We start from the raw sequence: 25772 nt of genomic DNA on the forward strand, positions 1-25772 counted from the left end.
AATTAAGTGCAAGAGCCAAAAGAGGGAAAAGAAAGGGGGAAATAAACAGATCGGAGGGGCAGTGGTGGTGCTACCAACAGATAAGACGCTTTCCATTTCGCGATCACGTGCGCCGTCCAATTGCAGACCAAAAATCCAACCTGCTAATTATGCAATTGCATGCAAATGCAATATATGTTTACTATACCAACTTTTAAAGGAACAACCCCTTGAATAGATCTCAAAAATATCTAAGGAGAATCCAAAGATAGTGTACCACAATCACCATATTAGGTATATGAAAATTTTAAATTGAAAGTAGAGTACTGATGAATACTATTCTTTTACCCTCGACTGTTCACTCATTTTGTTTTTTTGCAAGATCAACGAAATCGAATGACTTGCAGCTAGCTGCACTTCAAATTCTTCGGCACATGAGAACTATTGTATTTTTTATACATACATATATTTCTGCTATTCCGAATCCGTATTTTTTTGCAGCTGTGCGATCGCAGTCTTTTGTTTCTAGTGCTCTGTTTTGTTTTTCGCTTTTCGTTTCATTATCTTTTGCTGCCAACATGTGCAAAGTTAACATTGTGTGTGTGGTGTGAATTGGAATAAGAGGGGTATAAGAACTACAAAATGATAAAAAAAAAGAGCATAGAGTGATACCAACTGACCTATTGTAAAGGAAGATATAAAACATTAATATTTTTGGCATATGCGGTTCCAAATGTGAGATAATTGGGATCTTGACAATACTGTTCCATTGTAACTTCGAATTTAATGGAAGAACATTGGTGAAAATTGGTATATGAAGTACTTAAAATTTGAAGAAGATAATTATGAACAAAAAATATAATCCTAACCATACTGTTCCATAGTAAATCGAAATCCATTAGAAGAATTTACCAGTAACTTCGTATGTAAATAATTAAAATGGAGTAAACACTGTAAGTCACGACTAAAAATTAGAATTATAACGAATACTATAGCTAATTTAGCTAACTTTCGAAATATCAAAACTAAAAGGGTGTACTCGTTGATAAATCATTCGTTACATTGCTAGTAATGAACTTGAAACTGACATTTTAGGAGTCAGCTATAATTCTACGAATTTGATCCGAATCGCAACCTACAAAATTCGCATAATGATTAGTTTGCCATTTGGTTTAGGAGCAATATGATATTCCCGCTTGCGATTCCTTTGTTCGAGCTCGATTTTAGTGGGCGTTACGTGTTATCAAAGCTCAACTCGTTCGTCGTCTGTTTATTTTGTTTGCCTGGGAAACCAGGGATACATATGAGTGTACAAAAAATACAGACAAATACAGCTTATATGCCCAAGATGAAGAAAAAAATTCATTGAGCATTTTTCTGTCGCTGTTGCTGAATTCTTGAAATTAAGCGGCAACAACGGCAGCAGCAAAAACCAGTTTTGCACAATTTGTAAATTATTTAGTCATAAAAAAATATATCCAGCTCTCTTCTTTCGCTCTCTCACTCGCTCCAGTGCTGCCATCTCCCTTGCACATTGTTTGCGTTTAAATTTTTTGATTTTTCTACTCACGCTACTAATTGTTAGCGTATTTTAAGTGCGCTCTAATTGGTTTAAGTCAATAATTACAATGAAAATATGGTAGCAACACTATGAGTGGAAAAGCGGAAGGGGTTATATGCGATTTTATGTTGGGGCCAGGCTTTGACAATGGCAAATAATCGATAAATCCAAGCGGCAAACACCTTGGCCAGTTTCTTTTTATGGCCAATGGAATTTCGTTAGAATTTCGCTGGCATTCGCTGGCTTGGCTGAACGGCGAAATGTCGGTTGTAGTATGGACTGAAGGTCGGAAATGCCCGGAATTCCATATAGAAATAGACGAAGTAATGGATATTAATAATGATTTTGATTCACTGAAAATCTGTTATTACATGCCACACGATGTATGAATTTGAAATTTAAAACCTATAGAAATTATTTATTCTTAATTTAGTCAATTTTATTATTGGGCATTATCTTCGTTTCCACCCGCGATCTTTCAGATCTTTTCCCTGAACATTGTAGATACAACATTTTTGCAGCTGTTGGTCGAAATGAAAAATGCAAGCCAATTATGAGAGGCTATGTGACGGGCCTTCCACCAAGCTGACCAATACAAAAAAAAAGTAGAAACCATTTAAGGTGGACCTACCACACGCACACGTACGGTCCACCCCACCCATTCGTAGATAATCTCCACTGGCATCTGCATTTCCCACTTGCCCCTGGGAAACTAAAAGAAAATGTGGCCAGAATGAGAAAATGGAGAAAAATCAATTGGATTTGAATTTTTTCTTTGCGAGAATAAATTTGTTTAATTAAATATTGTATGTTTGTTCTAACCAATATATATATTAATATTTCAATAAATGAAATAAGAGTATCAAGTAAAACGCTGAAAAACAAAGAACTCCAATCAAAATTCCTTATCGCAAACAAGTCAGTGCAATATAATGAAATGCCTGACTTCACTGGAACCCCTGCCCCTGGCCACGCCCCCAAAACCTCGCCGCCTTTCGTCGGCCGTCAGGTAGCACTGTACTACGTATATCGTATATGTGGTATAGTATGTAGGCTCGAGCCCAAACCCATACCCATACCCATACCCAAACTCAGACTCAAACTCAGTAAAACTCGACTCTTGGGGGTTGTGACTGCAGCTATAATAGTTTCTGTTTTGTCGGTTGGCATGACAACAACCTGATTACACGTCTGTACGTTTCTCCATTCTGTATATATGTATATATTTTTAATTTATATATATATATAGTTGTGGCAAAAACAACTGGCTACAACAAAATAGCAGTTGCCTGCGTCATTTTCAATATAGTCAGGCCATATTATCCAAGCCATAGATATTATTATTGCAGTGCATTGTGGGCTGATTCACTTGGCCACGCTACCAAATTGGGAGCGAGAAATTCAATTGAATTATCGTTTCTCCACTCACAATATATCCAGTATTTAGTTTCTAGCTCGATTTGTGTGTAATTGAAATTGGAAATAATTTCAAGTGACACCCACTCAGTAGGCGATATCGCAGACATGGTTCGCCTACGGGTTCTTCGATTAATTTTATTATTCTACAAGCTGCAGCGATCGATCGGATATGGAATTACTATTCCAATTGTCAGTTGAGTTTCTCAGAAAAGAACTAGCTGAATATGGTTCGATTGCAGAGGGTTCCACGTACTAAAACGATTGGGTTTCAGTTTTCACTAGAAAGGAAATCTAAAGCAATCAAGGAGGAGTTTATCATTGCCTACTTCTTATAGCGTTTTATATTTTAGTAGATAATACGTTTTCACAGTGTTCAATAATATGTTGTATTAGTCACGAGAATTCGTCATTGATTTGGAATTTATTGCACTTTTCGTCTATCGATTTATTGAGGTATTGTTTTTGTATCCCCTTTATTGTTCCCGTACTATTGTTTGCACTCGATTGTTTTCCCCTTTAAGGGGACAAAAACTCAAATTTGGATGCGATGTTGTGCTAAGGAAAGGGGTTATGATGGCGTTACGACGGAGAAGTCGGGGTGTAAATGGACACATTTGAGTTGCATTTGCATGCCTGGCACGAGTGCACGATTTTTGGTTGTCTTTTAGGAAATTACTGCCTCGAGTTGCATTCTCTATGAAAGTTCCCGCTTTTCGCTGTCTACAATGTCATCTATATCAATCTGCTTGCATGTGAACTCGTTCTATAAACTTTTAGGGTGGACCCAGCTCAAAGATGAACTTTTTCATTACAAATATTTACAAATTCGAAAAAATATATTTCTTACTTTGCTTTTTAGTTTTCATGTATATATTTTTTTAAGTGTAGCCCAGAATGCACTTTTATCATATCGTGTAGAATTACAAAACATTTTATTGCCACACTAATTGAGTATCTATTTTTGGTCACGCACGTGTGTGTGCACCCACCGCCCCACCGCTGCCATGCCCCCATTCGTGCCGCCCCCTTCCCTTGTGTATATTCGTTTTGTTTTTTTTTTTTTTGTTATTTTGGTGGTTCACTTCCCAATTGCGGTGGTTCGTGTGCTCCAGATGGGTTTGGTTTGGTGCCGCTTCCGTTTTCATGTGCACGTTGGGATGCATTTCAGGATACGAGGGTTAATACCCATTAATGTGTAGCGGGGGAAAAAGGGAGCAGCAGCTGCTGCTTAGGTTGCAACGACGCCTTTCAATGGCAAAACAAACAGGCCAAATGCAAATTAATTGGTTAATATTATTATTGGACAAGCTTACGGTGGCGGAAACATCGAAACACACCTAACGAAGGTAAAACGATTGACTCCTAACTCACCCACCAACCCCACTCTGACTTTACCTTATTTATTATAATTATATCATTCGAATTAATGAGAAGTAAAGAGAGTTCAAGGTGGGGAGCAGCACTCTACGTCATATTCATGCTTGGTTAGGTCTCCAAGGTGGCTCAAAAGATCATAAAAAAAAATAAAAAAATAGAATTGGGAGGTGGCAGTGCGTGTGTGTCGACAAGCTCCATTGAAGGGGAACCCTGGGGTCAAGTGCATAATATTGGCCAAATAGTTCAAGTTCAGGCTGAAGTTGTTCAAAAAGATATTACAAAATAATTGTTTAGCATAAAATTCGCTGGGCCGTAATTTTGTATATAATTATCCTTCTATTAATCAAGTTGCTAATAAGATGAAAAGTATAACTTTATTCCATTTTATCACACCATCTTCTTAACACGTAACCAAACTACAAGTATACTGATTATGGATCATTTTCAGGAAAATTTACATTTCTATTAATTTTATCCAATTTCTCCCATTGAATAATCGCTTTTCCTTATGAAGTGGTTCCCGTTTCGTGCTTTTCAATTTAGTTTGTGTTTTGTTTATTTATTTCAATTTTTTTATTGAGCTTTGTTCAAACTAGCTTGGTTTTGTTTTGTCATCTAAAAAACGTGGCAATAAGTCGAAAACAAATAAACCGACAACGCTTAACAATGCAACGATCTGCTGGTCAGTGGAGCTCGAGTGGGCGTGGCACCTTCCTTCCACCGCCGCCGCCCTCTTCCCGGTCTATTTTTTTATATATTCTTTTTTTCGTTGCACAAAAGCGTTTCTGTGCAGCAACGTGACGTTTTCGGGTAATGAGTAAGCGCGAAATAAACACGGTCTCTATAACACTGATAAAAATTGTAAAAATAAATAGGAGATAGTCAAACATATCGGCAAATTGATCCAAAACTTAACAAATAAGCAATAAGTATACCAAAATCCATTAAGTTGGTGACTTTTTAATTAATTTCAAAAATTAATCCCTATTTAAATAAAGTATTTATTAAAATAATTTTGTATATAATTAGCCATACAAAAGCTTCATTTGCATTTCCATTTAAAGACCTTCAATTCGTTTTGCTTGTGATTTCGTGTGATTCATTGCTCATTATTCCTTATCCTTTCGATCGGACCCCTTTATCGTGTAAATATAGCATGTTGTGTAGCATATACCGTACCCCAAAAAGTGTTCAACCGATGGCGATCGCACATGCCTGATATAGGCACATATCGGAATGTATCTTTTTTATTTATTTATTTTTTGCGAGTGTTTGCCAAAAGGGTTGGCTTGGGTCAACTACCCAAACCCGTACCGTAACCATATCCGTGCCCATCGCCAGTCATCGACAGTCGCAGCGTCACCATTCATCAACCATAAAGTACCCACGAATACACTCATACACACTCGCAAACGGTTGTTTGGTTGGTCAACTTTTGCACTTCATTCCCCGGGTTCTCTTCCATTGCATTTGAATCCATTCTGCTGAATTTCCAGCCAACTCAATCGCCGGGTAACCAAAAACCCAGACAAAATCTGTTGCAGTTCTCAAGCCCTTCACACTCTCGACTGACGTGGCAACGCAGTCCTAAAAATCTATAAATATCAAGTAAATACATAGGTTTCAACCTAACAGAGATGATTAAAAAAAAGTTGTCAACTATTTTGTGAATAGTTATGACGAAATGTATACATATTCTATAATACCACTTTGTAGGGCATACTCATCTTCGTCTGGACAGTTCATGTGCTTGTTTTCTTAACGTTTTTATTTCAATTTCAATTTGTGTAATAACCAAAAACGTAAGACTCAAAGCAGAACGTCGCTCACGTTTCGGTGATAAAGGCAAAAATAAGCAAGTAGTAGAAATCGACAAAAACAGCATTTTTCTTCTCGATGATGCAAAGTAAAAATAATGCAAAAAAAACCAAGCTTGACTGGCTGGAATGCCGAGTGAATTGGCAGCCAACGGTTATTGAGTTCAAAAAATGAGGCGAAAAGCTGGGATTGCGCCTTTATTTTGGGCTAGGTCAGTTTCAGTTTAGCTTTTTGGGGGGCAATGAAAGGCGATACTTCCAGAAATCAAACAAACGTAGCCATTAATTTTGGAACAGCTTTTGTTCGGCTCCAATTAATAAACGCTGTTGTAGATGTATTTAGACATATGTCAGCCGGAAATTAACATTTGGCCGAGTGTGAGTCACAAGTTTGTATATTTCCCCATAAATAAAACTACCTATCGCCTTTATCTCCCCATATTTGTATTTATCCAGGTGTTTCCTCTAGAAATATACCAAAAATAGAGACGTGAAATTTTTACAAATGATTCATCCAAAGAGAGAAATAAGAGGCAGTGCCAAAGAATGTCGATGATGAAGGCCACTTCGCAAAAGGCTGTAAAGATAGTCTTGTCTCGACTTTGGCTTCTTTTCGGTTTTTATTTTGCTTTTATTTCGTGACCGCTTTTCGTAGGCGCTGCACGTGCAAATGCCTTTGAATGAAAATGAAAAATAGGCAGGAAGGTGAGCCAAACCGCAAAAGGCAACGGCGATAGCTAAAGCCCCTCTAAGAGCCCCCGCAATTGGGCCACTCCCAATCTAAATTGCGCACTTGCCTCCCCAACGTGTTTAATTAATTGTAGGCAGTCAGTGCTCGATAAGGTGGATTTTTGTTTAATGAGAAGGCTTAAACTTCTAGTGCAATTTATGCAATTTGTAACAATTAACATGTATATTTTTATATAATTATTATTTTGTATTGCTATTATTTCTGGTTAGAGATGCAAAGGTATCACTGTACTTTTAGCGGGGGCGATGCTCTTTGCGCAGTGAGAGAGGGAGCAACGCCGCTCTTTTTTTGCATGGCTGCCGCTCATTTGACTCTCTCATTTGCTCACTCTGCGTTCTCGCAAAACGAAAGACTGTGGCGACAAACTCGACGGCTAGCGGCAAATGGCGGACAAAGAGAAAGAGTCGTTCCAATTGAGCAGGCTATGGCACATTTATATAAATTAATTTCCCGTTTAATTAAAAACTCAGAAACTTTATTTCGTTGTGGTTTTATTCAACTCTAATTTGTGACTAAACAGAAGGGTTTTTAGAATTCCCTAAGCTAGCTGTGGGTGTCAGGCAGCGACGCGGCAGAGCTCTGCAGATCTGGTTTGAACTGACCATGATCTGCAAAGTAAGCAATTTGTCGTCAAGGGCCGAAAGTGCGCACGCAAGACAAACAACGGACGCTGTTGGTGGCATTTGCGACGTTTGAGCGGATGTTTAGATTATTGAACTGAACAATGTTGCAATTCTTGTTAAATATTTTGTTATTTACTATTTAGGCAATTCTGGTTAAATATTGTTTCGTATTTATTGTTATTAGATTTTATTATTTATTGATTAGTAAGCTGTTTATATTGTTTTGTATTAACTGTAGTTAACTTATACGTGCATGTACACTTGTATGTATGGAAATAAAGGTGTGTGTACAATGCACCCACATGCCACAACAATAAAACTAACAACAACTCTGGCCTGGCCTTGAAATTGCTTAGCAACAACAACCATACTTTTTTGCACGCGTTGACTTCGAATCGGCGGTCAAATATCAAGGAAACGGCAGAAAATCTTCTTTGGCTTAATAAGTGGCTTCTTAATAAGTTACACATCATTTTAACATGTACAACATATAACCATAGTTACGTTATATTGTAGGCTTCTTTTTTGTGACTATCTTTAAATAACATTGTAAAAAGAAAAAATTCAATTTAAAATGAAACGCTTTCAGCTTCTGATTATCTTCCAAAAAATTCAGTTAAACAATTATTTTGCTTTTCATTTGAAATTATTTATTGCCTAAAAGTCCCCAAACACTTTCCATTTATTTTTGTGGAATGCAGAGACAAACACTTCCACTCTGCGCCCATCATAATTTCTAAGCATTTTTGGTCATTCACTTCTTTCACTTCCATGAACAATCAAAAACTACCAGAAAAGAGTAAATTTAATTTCTATATAAAAACCTTTTTCTTATTTAACCCAAAAATAGGAAAGATAAAAGAAGTTTGTCATCGCGTTGTAGTTGCCATTGTGCATAGTATATTTTCATATTTCAGCTGTGTTATTTTATTTGTGTTGAAATATTTGTTAATTTTTTTTGGCCTGCGCAAGCCAGCTTATGAAATGGTGTGAACTTTTGCACAGGGTTGTCTTGGTTCAGGGTTTCTTTTGGTTGATCATTCCTTTGAGAGTTTTGAGAAGCCGGAATTCTAGCCCAAAAATGTGTATTTGCCCGCACAGTAACATTAATACTGTTTATGATTGCAAAGCAGAGAAACCAAGCCCATAAAAGTATCTTCTAATTTCGGTTTAATGTTGTGTCCCCTGTCGTTCGAAAGAATTCCTGGAATCTGGAATCGTTCGACCTGAGACGGAATACTCTCATCTATTGCAGGTCTCTACAATTCACAAATAAAAAGAGGGTGTGCCAGGGAATATATCTGTATACAGACATATAAAAATGGTATGGTGTGGGTATAATAGAAAGGGGCTTTGTTGTAGTTCTATTTGAAGTACGTATTTAAGTGGCATTTAGCATGAAATTGCGATCCTTTTGTTTGTTGGTTTGCTTGTCTTGGGTTTGTTTAGTGTCTGAAAAAGGAAGCTTACATTTAACGCTTTCTACGTTGTTACAGTGGGGCCTCAAGAATGGCAGAAAATTTATGAAAAAGCTTATAAAATGTGTATATCAAAAAATATCATTATTGTAAGTTATTTAAAAAGTTGAAAAATTTGAACAAATGGAAAAATGAAACACAATGTGACCAATAATCGTATTTCCTGGTAATAAACAAATTAGTTTATCTTGCCAGTTCCGCAACAACTTATCGCTGTTTCTCAGTGTACGTCTGCATTCTGTGTCATGCGACACACATGAATGTAAATCTCGACTTACTCTTTTTTCCTTTGTGCGTGTGTGGTGTGTCGTCTCTTTTTTCAATTCCGCAAACAATAAATTATATTGTTTTTGGATACCTCAGCGATGTGGAGAATAAGAATAAGAAGAAGCCTTTCTTCATCTTGCATTTCTCCACCCGATCTTTGCTTTTGTTTGGCCAGAAGAAGAATAAAGATAATAAGAACAGTCAGAAAAAAACCCCAAAGTGGCATCCAGTTACGAAATACAGTAGGCACCCGTGAAATTGAATATAATACGGTTTTGTAATAGTTTGGCTTTTAAAATATTCCACAATTGTTAAACAAAGTTAAGAATGAATTAATATATGTGATATTTTTAAATAAGTGAAATATTTTCTAACTTTTTATTTTAAAGTTACAATTTTTTAGTTCACCCTGTTCGGTTTTCTCAGCGCTTTGTTGTTCGGCTTTGTCTTTGTGGTTTTGCTGAGGGGACCCAGTTGATGGGATTACCTTACCTTATTCACTTGATTGATTGGATGATTGATTGACTGATTGAGTGAAGTTGCAGCTACATCTCCAACTTTTATCTCCAGCTGGTTTGCCTTGAAATAAATGCGTTTCCGTCGTCTCTTTTCTTTGTCGCTGTCTTGGCTTTTTCATTTTCTTCATCACCTGTTGCCGTCTCACTTTCACTCGAAATGCCTATCTCTTTCTGGCTTGTCTTTTGCATAACCACGATCGAATGAGCTTTTGTAATGAACTCTGACCCCCGGTGACTCCCCTCCCACTTTCATCGCCCCTTTTAACATGTTGATGGCATTGCGGAAATTCACACACATTAAAAATAACCAACAAAGATACAAAAAACTACGCAGGCTAAAATGAAAACAACAATTTAAGCTTGCGCAATATCCGATTGGTTTATTGTTGTCTTGTTTTAGTTTTAACTTCGTTTTTTTCTCTTTTTTATGTTGTTTTTTGTTAGCTATGGAGGAAGATGTAACCCAATCCAAGCCGCTTAGACAATTACAATTAGGAGCGTCTAGTATTTTCTAGATATTTTTTTTCGTTGCCTTTCTGGGTCAGTTTTTGTATTACTTCGATTTTTTCGCTGGCGCTAAGTGACTTGGCTAAAAACTGGAGGAAAATACAAGATAAGTGCTTGAAATGGCACAAATAATGAGGAATCATTAGATCATGTTACTAATGGGAAGTATTACTCATCAGATAAGTGTTATAAGCTAACCAAAATGCTATACATACTTTATTCAAAACTTATAAATCATCTAATGTGTAATAGATCTGATTTCAAATCTCTCATCAATATTCGGTTTACGTGCCTTGTATGTGGCTTAAATTTCATGGCTTTTCCCAGAATTATATTGGCCATTCCCTATGCACACATCTCCATTAGTTAAATAGTTTCTCACACGGAATATCCATCCCCAGGAATCCAGGATACTCTGCACATTTTAAAATTCAGAGCAAGCAGATGCATAAATAAACGTCAGGCACTCGCTCAAAAATGTCAGGGGTTTGGCTTGGCTGGGTTCTTGGGTTTGGTTCGGTTTGGTTTGGCTTGGTTTTGGCTTAGTTTTGGTCCTACCCATACCTACCCATACCTACCCATACCCATTCCCATTCTTCTCGAGCTCCCTGCCTTTGACACTGCCATTCCTCTCACGTTTCCCTCGCTCACTGCGTGTCAAATCAAAGTGCGACTTGAGTGCGGCTCCCAAAAGATTTCCCCTGCAACGGCTCCCTCGCAATCCCATCCATATAGGGACCCCACCCCCAACACACGACCGCAACGGCCGCGTACAGTGGTACCTTTAATTATGAAATTATACAGTTCTATTACGCCAGCAGTGTCAGCTAAATCTGGTTCAACGCCTCATGTATAATGGAAGCATTGTAAAATATTACGAGTCAAGTTTAAAACAGGAACATTTAAATAAGTTGTATAATCATAAGTTAATAAGTATTTATTTATTAACATGACTTTGACAAAGTGCTCTAAGGCTTAAGGAACATTAAAAAACACGTAATGATATTTTCCCAAAAACTTGTACAAATTGTTTTCACTGTACTACAGTAACCACACAACCGCAGCAACAACAGCGGGCAGTCACGAGCCGCCGACTTTAAGCCGCTTGTAATTGATCGTGTCTTTGACATTAGAAAAACATTTTCTCTCTTTCCACCCCCCTCCCAAATGTCATCCTCCCCGTAGTCCCCCTACTTTTCCCTCCATGTCTGGTTGTTGTTGCTTCTTGCATGAAAATGTAGCGCAAGCACGAGACATCGTCATCCGCCGACCAACTGGTGCACGGTGGCTAATAAAGCGCACGCAGCGACAGTAAATCCACTTAGCGGTGGGTGGTGGGTGGTGGTAGGTTGGAGGGGTGGGCGGAGTGGTATGGAGGTGATGGTGAGTGGAGTGGAGCGGTGAAAAGCAGAAAGGAAGCCGCACAAATGGTCCACAAGATTCAGAGAGTGTCAAATGAAATGAGACGTGGCCGGAGCAACAGGCTAAGAAAAAAACGGGGGAGTTCACTACCGCTACAGTAAATATACGATAAAAACATTTCATATGTATAACATTTATATGTATAACGCCAATGGAGATCTAGGTATTATATTCATTTATGTTGATCTGAGAGAAGGAAGTTTTCTAATAGAGAATGTCAAAGAGGGTTCACTCTATAGAACGCACACTCTATATATTTGGGAGATGCAACATGCATGACTAATTTATCTTTGCTTAATGCTTAACAAAGAATAGGTAAATACATTTCAAGTTTATATATTACTTCATATGAATATAAATATATTAGATGAAACCTATATTTATACGAGGAAGAAAATTGAATTAAATGTAAGTTTATTTATAATCTTTATTTGAAGCCCACATATTTCTGCGATGATTCAACGCTTTTCATTTTAATATCTAACTAGAGCACCTATCGAAAAGAATAGGTGTAACCTAGTTTTGTAAACATATCATAGACTTATTATCGCTGTTCCAATTTATTGCCTACCCCCTAAAAAAGTGTCGGTAATCTAAAACTAATTTCTTTTCCATTTCTATCTACTTGCAGGTAAGATACCAGCTAGTTAATTGAAACAAAAGTTGGTGGGGCACTACGAACAGGTATGCGGTATGGATGACCCACTTGAACGAGCATTTATTTCTACTGACAAATGAAATGCAAGCACCGAGCTGACACATGCCATGGGTGCAGTGAGTCGTAGTTGAGTACTAGTTCCAGAATGCGGAGATTCCAGTCTATGTACTTGCACCACACTAAACTAGGCTGGGCTCCCAAGTCATAGCTCCCATATCTTATCAGCGCCAACCAATCGATGTATGTTGCAGCCCCCCGAAAAAAAAACAACAAAAATCAACAAAATACCTAATACGCGAGGGGGAGACAACAAATATTATTGGGGTAAATGGGACAGCGGGGAAACCAAACAAATGCCAAAAACTAATAAATTATTTATGTCTGGAGACGAGACACAGAAAGAACAAGAAACAAAAGACCAAAGACAATAGATTCAGTACTATGTTTCCTTAAAAACAAAGGAAAATCGAATGGAAACAAAGTGCTAATTTTTATACTTATACATTCTTATACATTTTTACACAACTTCAATTTTAAAAAGCCGGTTTTTCTTCAAGCTTTTAATTTAAAAATTGTAATTTGTGTATATTTTTAAAATTCCAAACAAATGATCGCCCTACAGAAACTTACATACATTTTACCGACTATTTTACACAGTCCACCAACACGCCATATGGCTTCAGCGGACGTTTTTCGTTAGTTTAGTAGTTGACTGCCAAGATGGCGCTATTAGGTTGAGCAGTATACGATCACCAAAGTATGTTTTAATCAAAAGAAAGTATCGTAAGTCAGATACAATTTACTTTTAATTGATGTCGGTTTTATTGAATTTTTTTTTTATTCTGTTGCTACAACTAACCACTGTGTTGTCCTTAGACTACAGCTTAAAGCAATTGTTTGATCACTTCCGATAGATGTCGCCCCGAAGTAAACTTTAAGTGTAGATGGCGCCAATTAAGTGATTGTGCCCATTTTGATTTAAATTGAAATTGAAATCAGTAGGTGAGAAGAGATGGCGACCTTGAGGTCATCGAAGCGCAACAATTACAACCTGCCACCCACTTCTGAACCTCTTTTTATTTTGACTGGCTATAGAACAAAACAAAACCGAAATAATCGAAACGGAACGAAAAACAAATCAAAACACTCAAAAAGCCATCGAAAATTGGGTGAAATGGTGAACGAACTTAACATTTATTTGCGCATGCATCTGTGTGCGTCCAAATCTATTGTTCAAACACACACTCGAGCCATAAAGCCCAGATGCTGAAGACAATGGACCAGTCGAGCAACTTTGTCTTAAGCACGCGAAACTGTGAACAAAATAACATCAACAACATCAGAAAACGAGACCAGCTGCTCGAAAACAGCTGAGAAGTTTTCAATAACGAAACCACACACTTTTCAGTTACAGAGAAAAAAAGTTTTAGGCATTGGATAAACCGAATTTGATAGTGTTCTTACGAAGAATTTTGACTAGCTAAGCCTAATAACATGCAGGTGTATCAGATTATGTTTCAGATTCTATTTATATATAACATGAATTATACTTTTTTTTCTGTGTACCTCGTTAAATATTTTCCCAACTTCCCGGCGACTTATTGCTCATTAGTTATTGTGTGCTCGCATTTTGGCCGATGACAAAGCTTTTCTTGTTGGTTTTTTTTTTATTGTTAAGCCGAACGGAAGTTTTGGTTGCCTAAAGTTTTACAGTCATTGGCCGAACAATGGGAATTTGTAAATGAATTAATGATGGAGCCACAGAAAGGCAAAGATCTAATTGCTCAAGAGAGGAATCTTACGACTTGATTGATGACTCACCTGATTGAGTGATTGAGTGGTGAGCCGGTTTAGATAAACCTGGGCAAAATGAATTAATTAAGTGCAATCAGATCAGAGCTTGCCACTCACTCTTTCTCTTGTTTTAGGCGGATGCATAATTATGCCGCTAATGGTAGCAACAAATCGGGTACAGTGAACACTAGGGAGCTAGCACAAGATGTAATATCTCATAATCTGATTGAAACGAAGGCATTTTTAACAAAAATGTATTAATTTTGCTTGTTAATATTAATCCTTTATATTGAATACTTGCCAAACGAATACTTAACAATCTTCTATAATTTTTTATATACATTAAACATTTTGTTACCGAACCTATACTGTCTACTGACTAAAAAGTCTAGCAACAAATGGAATTTATGTATTTATTTTTTCTGCTGTTTCGTTTCTCTCATTAATTATGCGAATGTTGCCGAGTTTTTCCCCCGCATTTGCAGTTGCTGTTGTGCTCGTGGAAAAAGGAAGCTTTCCAGTTCGTTTGGTTTCGTAGCGCGAGAATTTCAGCTGAAAAGCGGAATAAATGCCTAGCAAACTAACAATTGCAAATGCACTTGAAGGCCGGACCATTGTGGTTGTTGTAGTTGGTGCTGTTGTTGATGTGGTGATGTGGTGAAGTTTAGGTCCCAGAATAGCTGGAAAAAGGAAACTGCTAATGATGATGATTACCATCCGACCATCGTCATTATCAGGCGTCGCCGACATCGTCGTCAATCGTTCATGGCATTCTGTGTCTAGTTTACCTTGCCTCACCTTCCTGCCACCAACAACAACAGCAGCAACAACAGCAAGTACACCGCTTAACAATGCCAACGACGTCCTGGCGTCAACTCTGCGTTTCCCTGCCTTTGTTTCAAGCCATTCCACTTAAATTTGCATTCAGCGCCGCCCAGGAAGGGCGGGTATATGGATTATGGGATGGCATTGGTTACCTCGGTTGATATAACCGCTTAGCATCAATCTGGAATTTCGGTCTTTAGTTGTATGTATTATTTCTAGGAACTAGAGCATGGCATAAGATTGCCTAAAATGTAAATATTTTTGGAATATCTGTTGTTAATCAGGGACCAATGTTAGAATAATTGGCATTATTCTGTACTATTTTTTTTAATTTCATTTATTTTTTAATTTTCAGTAATCGATCATTTGTATATATTAATCATTTGATTCTTTATTTTAACTTTTCTGTGTACAGGGAGTTCTTTGATATATCGTATATCCGCATTCTGGGCACTTGTTGCGTCTAATTTTGCTGTTGTTGTTGTTGTTGATGGTTGCATCCCCTTTTCCTGCTGCTTTTTTTTGTTGTTCTGCGCATTTGAGTTTGCGTTACGCTTGACAAAGTTCTTCTGCGCAGTGTTTGTTGTTGTTCTCATTGCCCGGTGGTCATTTGCCAGCAGTTTGAGAGCCACTGACACCGGCTGCACTTGCCAACGCCAAACTGAGGTAAAAAGAGAGAGAGTGAGAAAGAATGGTTGTGCTCTCACAACACACTGCAAATAAAAATAATTTGAAAACCTTATTTATTTCTAAATACTTTTTAAATTTAAATTTTAAAAGATTTTTTTTATTTAAATTTAAAAATTTACTTTTTAAAGAACATTGCTTGTAGTATTACTGTATATTCGAAAATCATACACCTACATATATTTAATATAAACTATATCTTAAGTTTCGATTTTTTTTGCTTAGATATGTTTTATAAAATATATGGCTTATTCCGTTTAGTTACGCGGTATTTTTCCGAGTGCACGCGATCTTGCGCTCTCTCTCTCTTTCTCTTCGGCGGCTGCGATTGGCGTGTGAGTGCTGTGAGTGTTTTGTTTTTGCGGCCGCACTTCACTTCGCTTCAGAAATGCGTCGTCGTCGGACGTCGCCGTCGCTGGCCGCCGTCGTCGGTACCGCAATTGTTTAACACAATTATTTTAACGGTTCGCATAAAAGTGCATAAAATAATAATGAAGAAAAAAAAACTACAAAAAATCGTATTTTTTATGTTTTGTTTAAGTGCCAAAAAGAGAGTGAAAACACACAGTTTGGAGACCATTGTGCTTTAGTTGAAACTGCAAGAATTTGAGGTTTATCTAAAGTTGGCTGCCAGCCGATAAAGAAAACGATATATATCTACCACGACAAAAAACAGTTGAGATTAAATTCCAGATAACTCAAATGTGTCTTATTTAAATATGCGCAAGGCGCAAACACTTGTTGTTAGGGGTGATTCTTCTTGTAAAGGTTTTCTTGTGCTTAGATTCCCATGACGAGCTAGGAAATGCAGGAAATGTCTCGACATGCACACACATACACTAGAAAAAAATGCCCAAAAGATATAGTAGCTAAATAGGCTTTGACCTGAAATAAATGAAGGTTTGCTAGTGAAAAAGATTCAGGACTTTAGGTCTTTACCAAAAACTAAATTATTGGAATTATTTTGATCTTGTACAACCTTCCCCAATGCCATTTTTTTAATGGCACCTCTACTTGGGAAACGATCATGAGTGGGAATCTTCCCACCATATGGCTAATGTTCCCTTTCATAGGGTTTTTATTTTTGTAACTTTTAGGTGGCTTCTTTTGAGGTATCGGATCGGATCCTTTGACCTTTTACGTTTTCCTTTCGCCTACCTTCGCATTTCCACATCCACATCCTTGTTACGACGGCTAATAAATCCATTTAGGTGTCCAATTTCAGTTGATTTTACGGCGGGTAATTAGAAGCAGGCATTCCCACATTTGGACGGGTGTGATGATGGCAATGGAATTTACTTTACGACAGGGTTTCACGAAAATATTACGTACCGGATTAGGTTGCTAAGGGATTATCATATGACTCTTTGTTTTGCTCATTTTCAACCCCTGAATATATTTATTCCTTTTATTTGAATTGTTTTGCTAACAGCTATCAGAAGGTAATATATTAATAAGCAAGTTTCACATTGACAATACTCCATAAACCAAACTTGTCCGCTTGCAATAATTATATAATGTGGAATTTGAAGATATAGAACTTGTTAATAGTTTGTTATGAGTTGCAGGAAGTTCTGTGGTATGTGCCAAAAGTGCCAGAACATGCCACTTTAGCCTTGGGAGCTGCATATAGCCTGATTCCAGCGACTTTCACTTGGCAGGAATGCAAAGAACAAGAATCCGCATCCGAATGGGAACGAGAACTGAAACTGCGGCTCCAACTTGGTATATCGGAGCAGGTTGGAAGCCTGGGGAAACCGGGGGGCGTGGCCGGGTATGGGGCCAACTGAAGGGGGTGGGTGGTTCCACCAGTTGGAGTTGCCGCTTGAGTTAAGCTTGTGGTTGGCCTTCACTGACTTTGCCATCGATTGGGTGGGTCTGACCCACTAGAATGCTTCCATCCACAGATGGATGTAACATATACTCGTATATAGTAAAGCATAAATAATCTGTGTGCTTTCGATTCTTGGAGTTAATCTTATCGTTCCGCACAGATAAAATATCTTTGGGGTTACGGTTGCGGTTTCGAATTGATAAAATATTTTCGTCGCTCGCTATGTTCTTTGTTTTTTTGTTAGCAACGAGAAGGTTTTTCCAAACAATTTCGATTAGTGCAATCTAAAGCGGGAAAGTTCATATAAATATTTTGGTTGCTCGCTGGGTGGGGCTCTTGATGGTTATTATAAATGGCAATCTTGGTGTTATGATCACCCAATTATTGAATTTCGTTTGAAGTGGTCACTTCCCGTACATTGGTACCCTATAATATTAGTATTTCAAGTAATTTTAAATGTTAATATGTGGTGTAGGGGTTTCTTGGGCTTATAAAGGGGGATTTTTTTTAAAATTGATGAAAAGTGATTTGTAATAATATTTTACCTAGAAAATATTTGTTATTTACGGTTTTAAAATGTTTACTACATTGTTTAGTTTGCAATTTTTCAATACCTGTGCCATTTCCAGTGAATTGTAATGTTATGTTTGTCCGTTTTTCGCCAAAAATAAAACGATACCAGCTATAAAAGCCGCAAAAGTGCCGACAGAAAAACAAAGCATAAATACCAATAAATCGCTGGTTGTTGGCCATCAAACAAAACGAATCAAAACAATCAAAATGCACAGTTAAAAGCCGGCTCTGCTTGATTAACTGTTCGTTTATAGTATTTGTTGTTTTGGCTTTCGGTTGCCAAGTGTCACCAAAGTGGCTTTAAACAAAAATAAAAGTAAATAAATACAAACTTGTTGGTTACAGACGACAGTGAGTGAAAGTGACAGTGAACTCAATTGACCTGAAACGAATACGAATGCGAGCACGTGTTGTATCTGTCTCTCTAGCGCTATCTCTCTCACTCTCTCATTGCATCTCTCTCTCTTTCTACCATTGCATGCCTGTCTCTTTCGCAGCGTTATCATTACCATTTTTTGTTAGATAAAATGCGTATAACTGAGATATTAAATAATGCTTGAGTAATGCGAGTTGGTGAAGCATACTCAACGGTTTCAACAGCACAGAGCACTCTTTAAAATCTTTATTACACGGAGAATAATGTTAAGAGAAAAAGTATATCACCACAATTGATATACATATATTTGCATTAAGATCATATACTGATTACTTTTACTTATACCTAGTGGTACTTATTCTCAAAAGCAACCACTTTCTTTTATACATACAAATGTATACATGTATGTGTTGTATATTTTCTCCAAGTGTACGCCCAGCTTTTACTTTTCTCCCCCACTTCCGTACTTCCTCTTTTCACGTGCAATTAAGCACAACTCGCAGCCGTTTAAATCAATTAAAATCTGTGTTACTCAATCACAACTACTCATTCGCCCAAAAATCGGCCCTTCTCCCTCGCCGAGGGTTCAGTCAACTTTTTGGAGTCAGAAAAGCGAACCGGTTGGGGATATTACCCTTCCCCCATTTTAAAATATTTTTTTCGGCATTGGCAATTACGAGCCAACGTTCAAGTTAAAGTTAAAGTTTGTAAGCGGCTTTTGTTGTTTACCATTTGTCTGTGCTCACTGTATTCAACGCACAGTTTATGTCGACGGCGCTCCACTTTATAAATGGGTAGGAAAAAGATGAAAGTTTTTCCCTGCTCAGCTGCAATTAATATTAATACGTAACAAACAAACAAAAAAACGAAGAAACGTCAAAAAAAAAGTACATTAATTAAACAATTTTTAAGAGTACGCAAAGCGTCACGTTATGTGGCAGCTACTCAAAGTTTTTCCTTGTAAGTTTCTCAATTTGTCCAGATGTCAAAAGGGAAATAATGTGGATAAGGGCTATACGTAGTAGAAAATGGCATTATCTGTTCCAAGGCCCTGACTCACACACTTTTGCTTTTGGAGCTAAAATGGGTGGAATAATCATTTGTTTACCTATCAGCGGAAATGTGAGCCAAGCGCGTGTTTGTGAAATATAATTTGTGATTCAGCTTGGTATTTACACGAGTGTTTTGGAAGACTAATACTAAACATATTACAGAAGAGAATCGAATGTATGTACACAAATGCCAGTTTTCACGCTGAAATTAGCAGTGCACATGGTTTATTGGTACAAAGACAGCAGCAAGTTTTTTTATAAGGTTATTCTATAAGGTTTGCTAATACATATTAAGGTTTGATCAATTCCAAAACCCTCGATAAACTGCTCAGATAATTGCATACAATTATAATTATTATAATAATCATATTAAAGCATATCACTAACGTTTTCTTTCATTCAGCTTATAATATTTAATAATATTATGGCTTGGCTAGTTCTGAAACTTTCAATAAATTTCCCATAAAATTCAACATCATTATAACGATGTGCTGGCATCGCCTTCCTCGGTTCTCAAGCCATTGATCTTGACTAAAGTGTCGCATAATTACCTGGGCAGTTATTAAGCCAGAAGGAAAAAGGTAAAAGCTGGGAAAAGAGCAAAAGCAAAAGTTGATGAGCCGCAATATAGAGGTAGGTTTCGTTTTTCCCCCGATCTTCATAACACGCATGATGGGTGTTAAAGGTTCAAGCTCTTTTTTCTTGTCAGTTTTTCAGTTTTTTTCTTTTCTTTTTGAGTAATTACGGAGGGCTTTCTTTGGCCATCAACCTGGAATAGAGTGGGGTTTACGACGGAACTTGTGTCACTTTTGCTGGCTTTTCGTTTTCCACGTCCATTGTGAAATATTTTCCCGCGGGCCAGCGACCTCGGCATATGGGAAATACGCTGGGTGACTAGATGACACCCACTCGAACCCATATCTCACTATCATATCATATCGCAGCGATTGATTATAATTAGAGTGCTTAATGTGATTGGAAAAGCCAAATCGAATGGGGCTGGCCATTAGAAAGCGTTGCAATTGACACTAATACCCTCAAATGGCGTCGACTGCATTTCCACTCGGTTTACCCGCCAGCGTTAAACTTTTCCTCGCAAGAAACAGCAGCTGTTGTCTTTCTTACCCTTTGTAACTAGAGTGACCTACAGCTGCCCTTGCCACCCACACCCACACACCCACACCATATGTTTTCAGCTGGGGATGGGTGCAAAACAACAGCATACAATAAACAGACGATCTGTATTCAATTATCCGCTAATTATTTGCGCAAATGCCCTTCATGCAGCCATATTATTTTGCTTTCTTTGTGTTAATCAGACGCTGATTTAGCTGCCTGCTAAAAAGGTGCCGCCTCTCTCCTTTCACTTGTTTTCAGTTTTCTGGGGTCTTGAAAGTTTGCGTTTGGGCGAGAAAAAATTCAATCGTTTTACTGCGTTCACTTATGGAGCTAGATCTATATATTGACTATTTTAAATTAAATTAATAACTTGTATTGTGTTTATTACTTTGATTATTTTTATCTGGTATTTCTTGGAAAATTCTTTATTGCACGCCCCATTTCTCCGTTATGTTGCCCCGGCGTTAACAATATTGTTTTTTAAATAAACAATAGAGTGCCACGCCTGCAGGCCGTTGGCCCGCCTCCTTGTGCCTGCACTTAGCTGTAGTTATATCTCATTTTTCCTTTTGCATACATTTTTCCACTCTTTTCTGCCGTTTGCTACACTTCATTATGGGGGGTTTTCTTCAGATTTGTGCAGTTTTTTCCCGCCCTTTGCCGCATGGCATGCATAATGACAGCGTGTAATTTGGCCTTTCTTTTCTTCTCCTGCATATTTCCTGCACGTTTGTGGCACTCACATTTATCCCCCCATCTATCTGAAACCCCACCTCCATTTCCCCCAACCGATGGAGATTGGGACCTCACGGCATCTCGTGGGTTGTTAAAGGCCTGATTGCGAATTATGGCCACCAGCTCTTTCAGAAAACTGAAAACTGAAAACTGAAAACTCAAGCGGAAAGCTAGCTGGCAAAGGCAGAAAGGAATCGGCGACGGGGGCGGTTGCATGTCTTGGGGGCGTGGCCGCGTCAGAAAACTTTATATGATCGCATTTTATGCTAATTTACGAGCATTTTTCTCTTTTCAATTAATTTCTTCCCAAGGGAGTGGCATCGCTGATTCCATTATAATATGCATATGTATTTATGATATACATAAATGGTAGGGGGATTATTATATAGCCATTTCTATGCAGGCAGCGTTTTTATTTTCCGAATCTCAGCTAAGAAGGCATTTGCTAATTGATAATTCAAATTGGTGCGTGATCCGTAATCAAAATATATGCTAAATAACTATGCATTTTGAAGTAAACAGGAAAATCATATTTAAATAATTAATTATGGTTCCTTGGCAATAGATGATGAAGCTAAATTCACCTCATTTTATAAAATACCATGATAGGTAGTATCTTTGTAATGCTTGCAGTTTTAGAGTGCAAGTAATAAATCACCATTTGATTAACAGGATAAAAGGATTAAAGAGATTTTAATTTTGTTGTTGCCTTTATTCGACTATTAATTACTTGATTACTTTTTGAATGAATGATAAATCAATCAATGAATGCTCTGCTGAATGAATGAACAAATTCACTATGCACAATGACTACATTCGATTGAATGGATATGGTAATGAATGAGTTAAGCAGGTGACCTTTGAATGATCGTGCGAATAAACATTCACGTTTGTTTCAAGAGATTTTCGATTGAAAATGTGCACTAAAATTAATTTAAATTGGGTTCTGATATTAAACTTAAATGATGTTAGGCTCTACTCATGCAAAATGAAATGGCTAAGCACAACACACATCCACTTTTCGCTCAGTGTAGAACAAAGCAGTGAGTTGAGCGAGCTTCTTTTATTTCTGCACTCGACTTGGGTTTTATTTTCGGCCTAAGCAAATATTGGCTCGGCCTGGAAAAATGTTTATACGAATTTGGGGGTCTATACAAACACCTACATACACAAATAAATATCCGATTGTATCTGTATCTGTATTCGTCTCTGTGTCTGCTCTCAGTTTATTTTGTTGTACTAAGGAGACTGCCTTTAGTTGTGTCTAAAATTTCTAGTAGGCAAATAAATCGCATTTGCGAGCGGGGCATGGTGGATATGGGGTATATATCTTGTCATGCTTCAGCGCGTTGTTGGCGCTTCAAAAGCAAAAAAAAAAAAAGAGAAAAAAGCTAGCCATTGTTGTTGTTGCGAACCGAACGTCGCATTTATTACAGGTGTGTCTCACCATCCATCTCTCTCGCTCCCACGGCATTGAGGTATTCGGGCTGCTCAGGTGCATAATCAAAGCGAATTTGTGTGCGAAATGGGTTCAACTTGCCGCCGTGGCTGCCACTGCCTTTTTGCTGTTGCAACTGTCCGTTGTCAGTCGATGTATCTATATATTAATGCATTTTATATGCATTATATATATATATGTATATTATGGAAAAATGCCTCAGCACGAACACACGATCGTCGCATGTGAAGGGGGAAATAAAATGGTAGCCGTGCTAGCCTGAAAAATGCTTGGGAAAAGGCCTGTGCTTTTGGCCAAAGAGTCTCAGAATCGTAAAACTAGTTTTTCGTAAAATAATTGTAAACCCCAATGAGAAAATTGGGTCACATTTTTGTTGAATGTGCAGAATGAAAAACCGGGTTACAGTTATATGCATGTATAAACCTTGATTATTTGTGACTCGTCATTGATTTTCACTTGTTTATTTTTCATTTGATCAGTGATAAATTTGTTTATTGTCGATCGGCACAACTTCCATTGACTGACTCGCTTAGATATCTGATTTTCATTTATTTGCTTTGGGTTTGTCGCAAATCTGGCAGAATTCATGTACAAAACTCCTTCGTATAGAAGAAGTCACCATTCACATATTTTTTATGGTGTCTTCCGCAATATCTTACTCATTATTTCCAATGTCGTAGACGTGAGTTCTGTTTTCGTGTCTGCCAAAGATAGCATTTCCGTGTGCCACCGATAAGGCAGCCAATTCACACTGCATTTTGATAGCGTTTTTTATAGGACGGCACTCAACAGTTGCCGCATTGCATCACCGATAAGAGCGTAGGCTTAATCAAAAACAACAATAGTAATAATCATAATAATAACAATGGCACAAACTCAGTGAATCACAGCTAATAAATACCTTTCAAATGCCACACAGCGGTGAAATGTTCCTCAAATCGAAATTAATCGGCAGTTGCACGGAAAAGCCAACGAAAAGCGAACAATAAAACGGAGAAAATCAATCGAAATACGAGTATATTTAATAAAACCAACAAGCAAATACCAAAGATCGCGTTTGGATCATGTTCGACGTACCGCCAAAATGCCCTGCGTTGGCCAACAAATTGGGCGGTCTCTTTGGGTGGCGACACACCTACAAGGTGGCCGCCAAGCACGAGGGGATTCCCCATGGGCAGCTCCACAAGTCCTACTCCCTCACGCTGCCCAAGCGACCGCCTTCGCCATCGGCCTACTCGTGTGTGAAGGTAAAGATCGAAAGATATAGGATACTACATTAAGGCATTCCGCAGTTTAAGATCAGCGAGTGGAATCCACTGGGAAAAATCAATAAAATAATATCAAAATATCATATCATAATATAGAGTAATAATCGTAACATACCCAAGTATATTATTGAATAATGAAGCACCTTTATATGTTTAGTACTTAGCCTTATAAATAGGAATATGCCTAAATATGGATTGGTGGTAAAGTATGTTTGCATATCAAATATATATGGTAATTTAAATTTAAAAAGAAATATTTAAATGAGAGATGTATTTTTTTACGTGCCGATATACACACATGCCAAATTCAATCACAATCTCTTTTGGCATTCCTCCAGTGCGATACCACACTGGTTCGCCCTGCGACCACGCCCACATAGCATTTTCAATCTTTTTATGATATATGAGATCGAGATCGTGTTGTCGACTCGTTGCCGCATAATTTCCATTGACAAATGACCATATAGGAGTGTAATCAATGAGGCACAGTGGGGCCAAAGTGCATTTTAAGCACTTTAAAAAATTCAATAACATTGCACCAAGCCTATGCTTATAAAATAGTTTTCAGATTTATTTTGTCTGCTTAACCCACTGTGCCCCAACTGCATTTTTAAGGCTCTATTCTCTTTACCAAATGGCGATTCGAAATCCCAAAATTCGGCGCTGCATCTGATACTTAGAATGTCTAAATGCGCGCTCTTTGACCCAAAAAAAAAATAAAAAATCATCAAACAAACCATGTGAAGAAACAAACCAAAAAACGAAGGCGAACCGAAGAAAGAAATCAAGAAAAGACGCGAAAAATAGCCGAAATTATTGCGCCAAGTTGACGATTCGTTCGACGTTCCAGTTCTGCAGCTCGTCTCAGTTTGCTGAGCCTCCAACGCTTTTGACTGGTTTTCAGCCATGATGCAATTGTTTTGTTTCTTATGCACTAGAAAAAATATATAACAAACTCCCACAATAACTACATAACTTTAACAATAATAATCTAGCTAAAGGTTATAAATTTCGAAATCTATAAAGTAACCAATAATGGAATGTGATCTAAAATGTTGAAAAATCCCTTTCAATTCTTGCTAGAATTTTCTCCAAGTGAGTCTTGTTGCTGGTGGCCGGCATTCGGCATTTGTTGTGGAATCCATCGGCATGCCAAAAGCAACAACAGCAGCTCCTTGGCTGCTCAGCTCGACGAGAAGAGCAGATTGCAATTTGGGGCGCTGGAGGTCGTCGTGGTCTTATTAGGCTTATTAGGCATCGCTCAGCGAGTTCAAGTTGATGATGAGCCCACGTGAGCGGGGATTTTTGGGGCGACTCAAGTGGAGTGACTCAACACGTAGTGGTTGCTCCATGCGGAAGCACAGACGTGCAGATGGTGTAAATGGGATGTGAGAAGCGAGTCTGCAAGACGATGCGCCCTCCATTGGCTTCTCCAGATTGAAGATTGCAGTTACGAGATTTGAGATTTGGGGGAGGGCTTGGATGGATGTTGGGAAAGAGTTCCGCGACTTCCATGGCCCCCAGTCTAATGGGAATAACAGATGCAAGAGCTGCACGTCTAACTCTTTCGTTGTTGTGCAGATACAGTGCATACTCCGTACTGTGAACTAAAAAATATAGTTTAATTTACTCAATTATAGAAAACTCACTAATATGTTTAATCTTTTGCATTT

The 25772-nt window shown here is 37.9% G+C and overlaps 1 protein-coding gene across 6 annotated transcripts in view; it reads left to right on the forward strand.

Annotated features, from left to right (window-relative positions):
- LOC6550139 (partitioning defective 3 homolog) overlaps window positions 1–25772 on the forward strand; it is a 35862-nt gene that overhangs the window by 3385 nt on the left and 6705 nt on the right. For 2 of the 6 annotated variants that reach the window (XM_015155619.2, XM_015155620.2), the window contains exons 1-2: window positions 16038–16147; window positions 23751–24078. The exons of 2 other annotated variants lie outside the window; for them this stretch is intronic. In XM_015155619.2, the coding sequence (XP_015011105.1) occupies window positions 23896–24078 (183 nt within the window). In that variant the 5' untranslated portion in view covers window positions 16038–16147; window positions 23751–23895. Of the gene's footprint in view, window positions 1–16037; window positions 16148–16193; window positions 16295–23750; window positions 24079–25772 lie in introns of those variants that run through there. 2 more of the 6 variants (XM_026982412.1, XM_026982411.1) reach the window with 2 other exon arrangements.

Source organism: Drosophila erecta, unplaced genomic scaffold, assembly GCF_003286155.1.
Source record: "Drosophila erecta strain 14021-0224.00,06,07 unplaced genomic scaffold, DereRS2 tig00000126-arrow-pilon, whole genome shotgun sequence".
In the NCBI taxonomy this organism is placed as follows: domain Eukaryota; kingdom Metazoa; phylum Arthropoda; class Insecta; order Diptera; family Drosophilidae; genus Drosophila; species Drosophila erecta.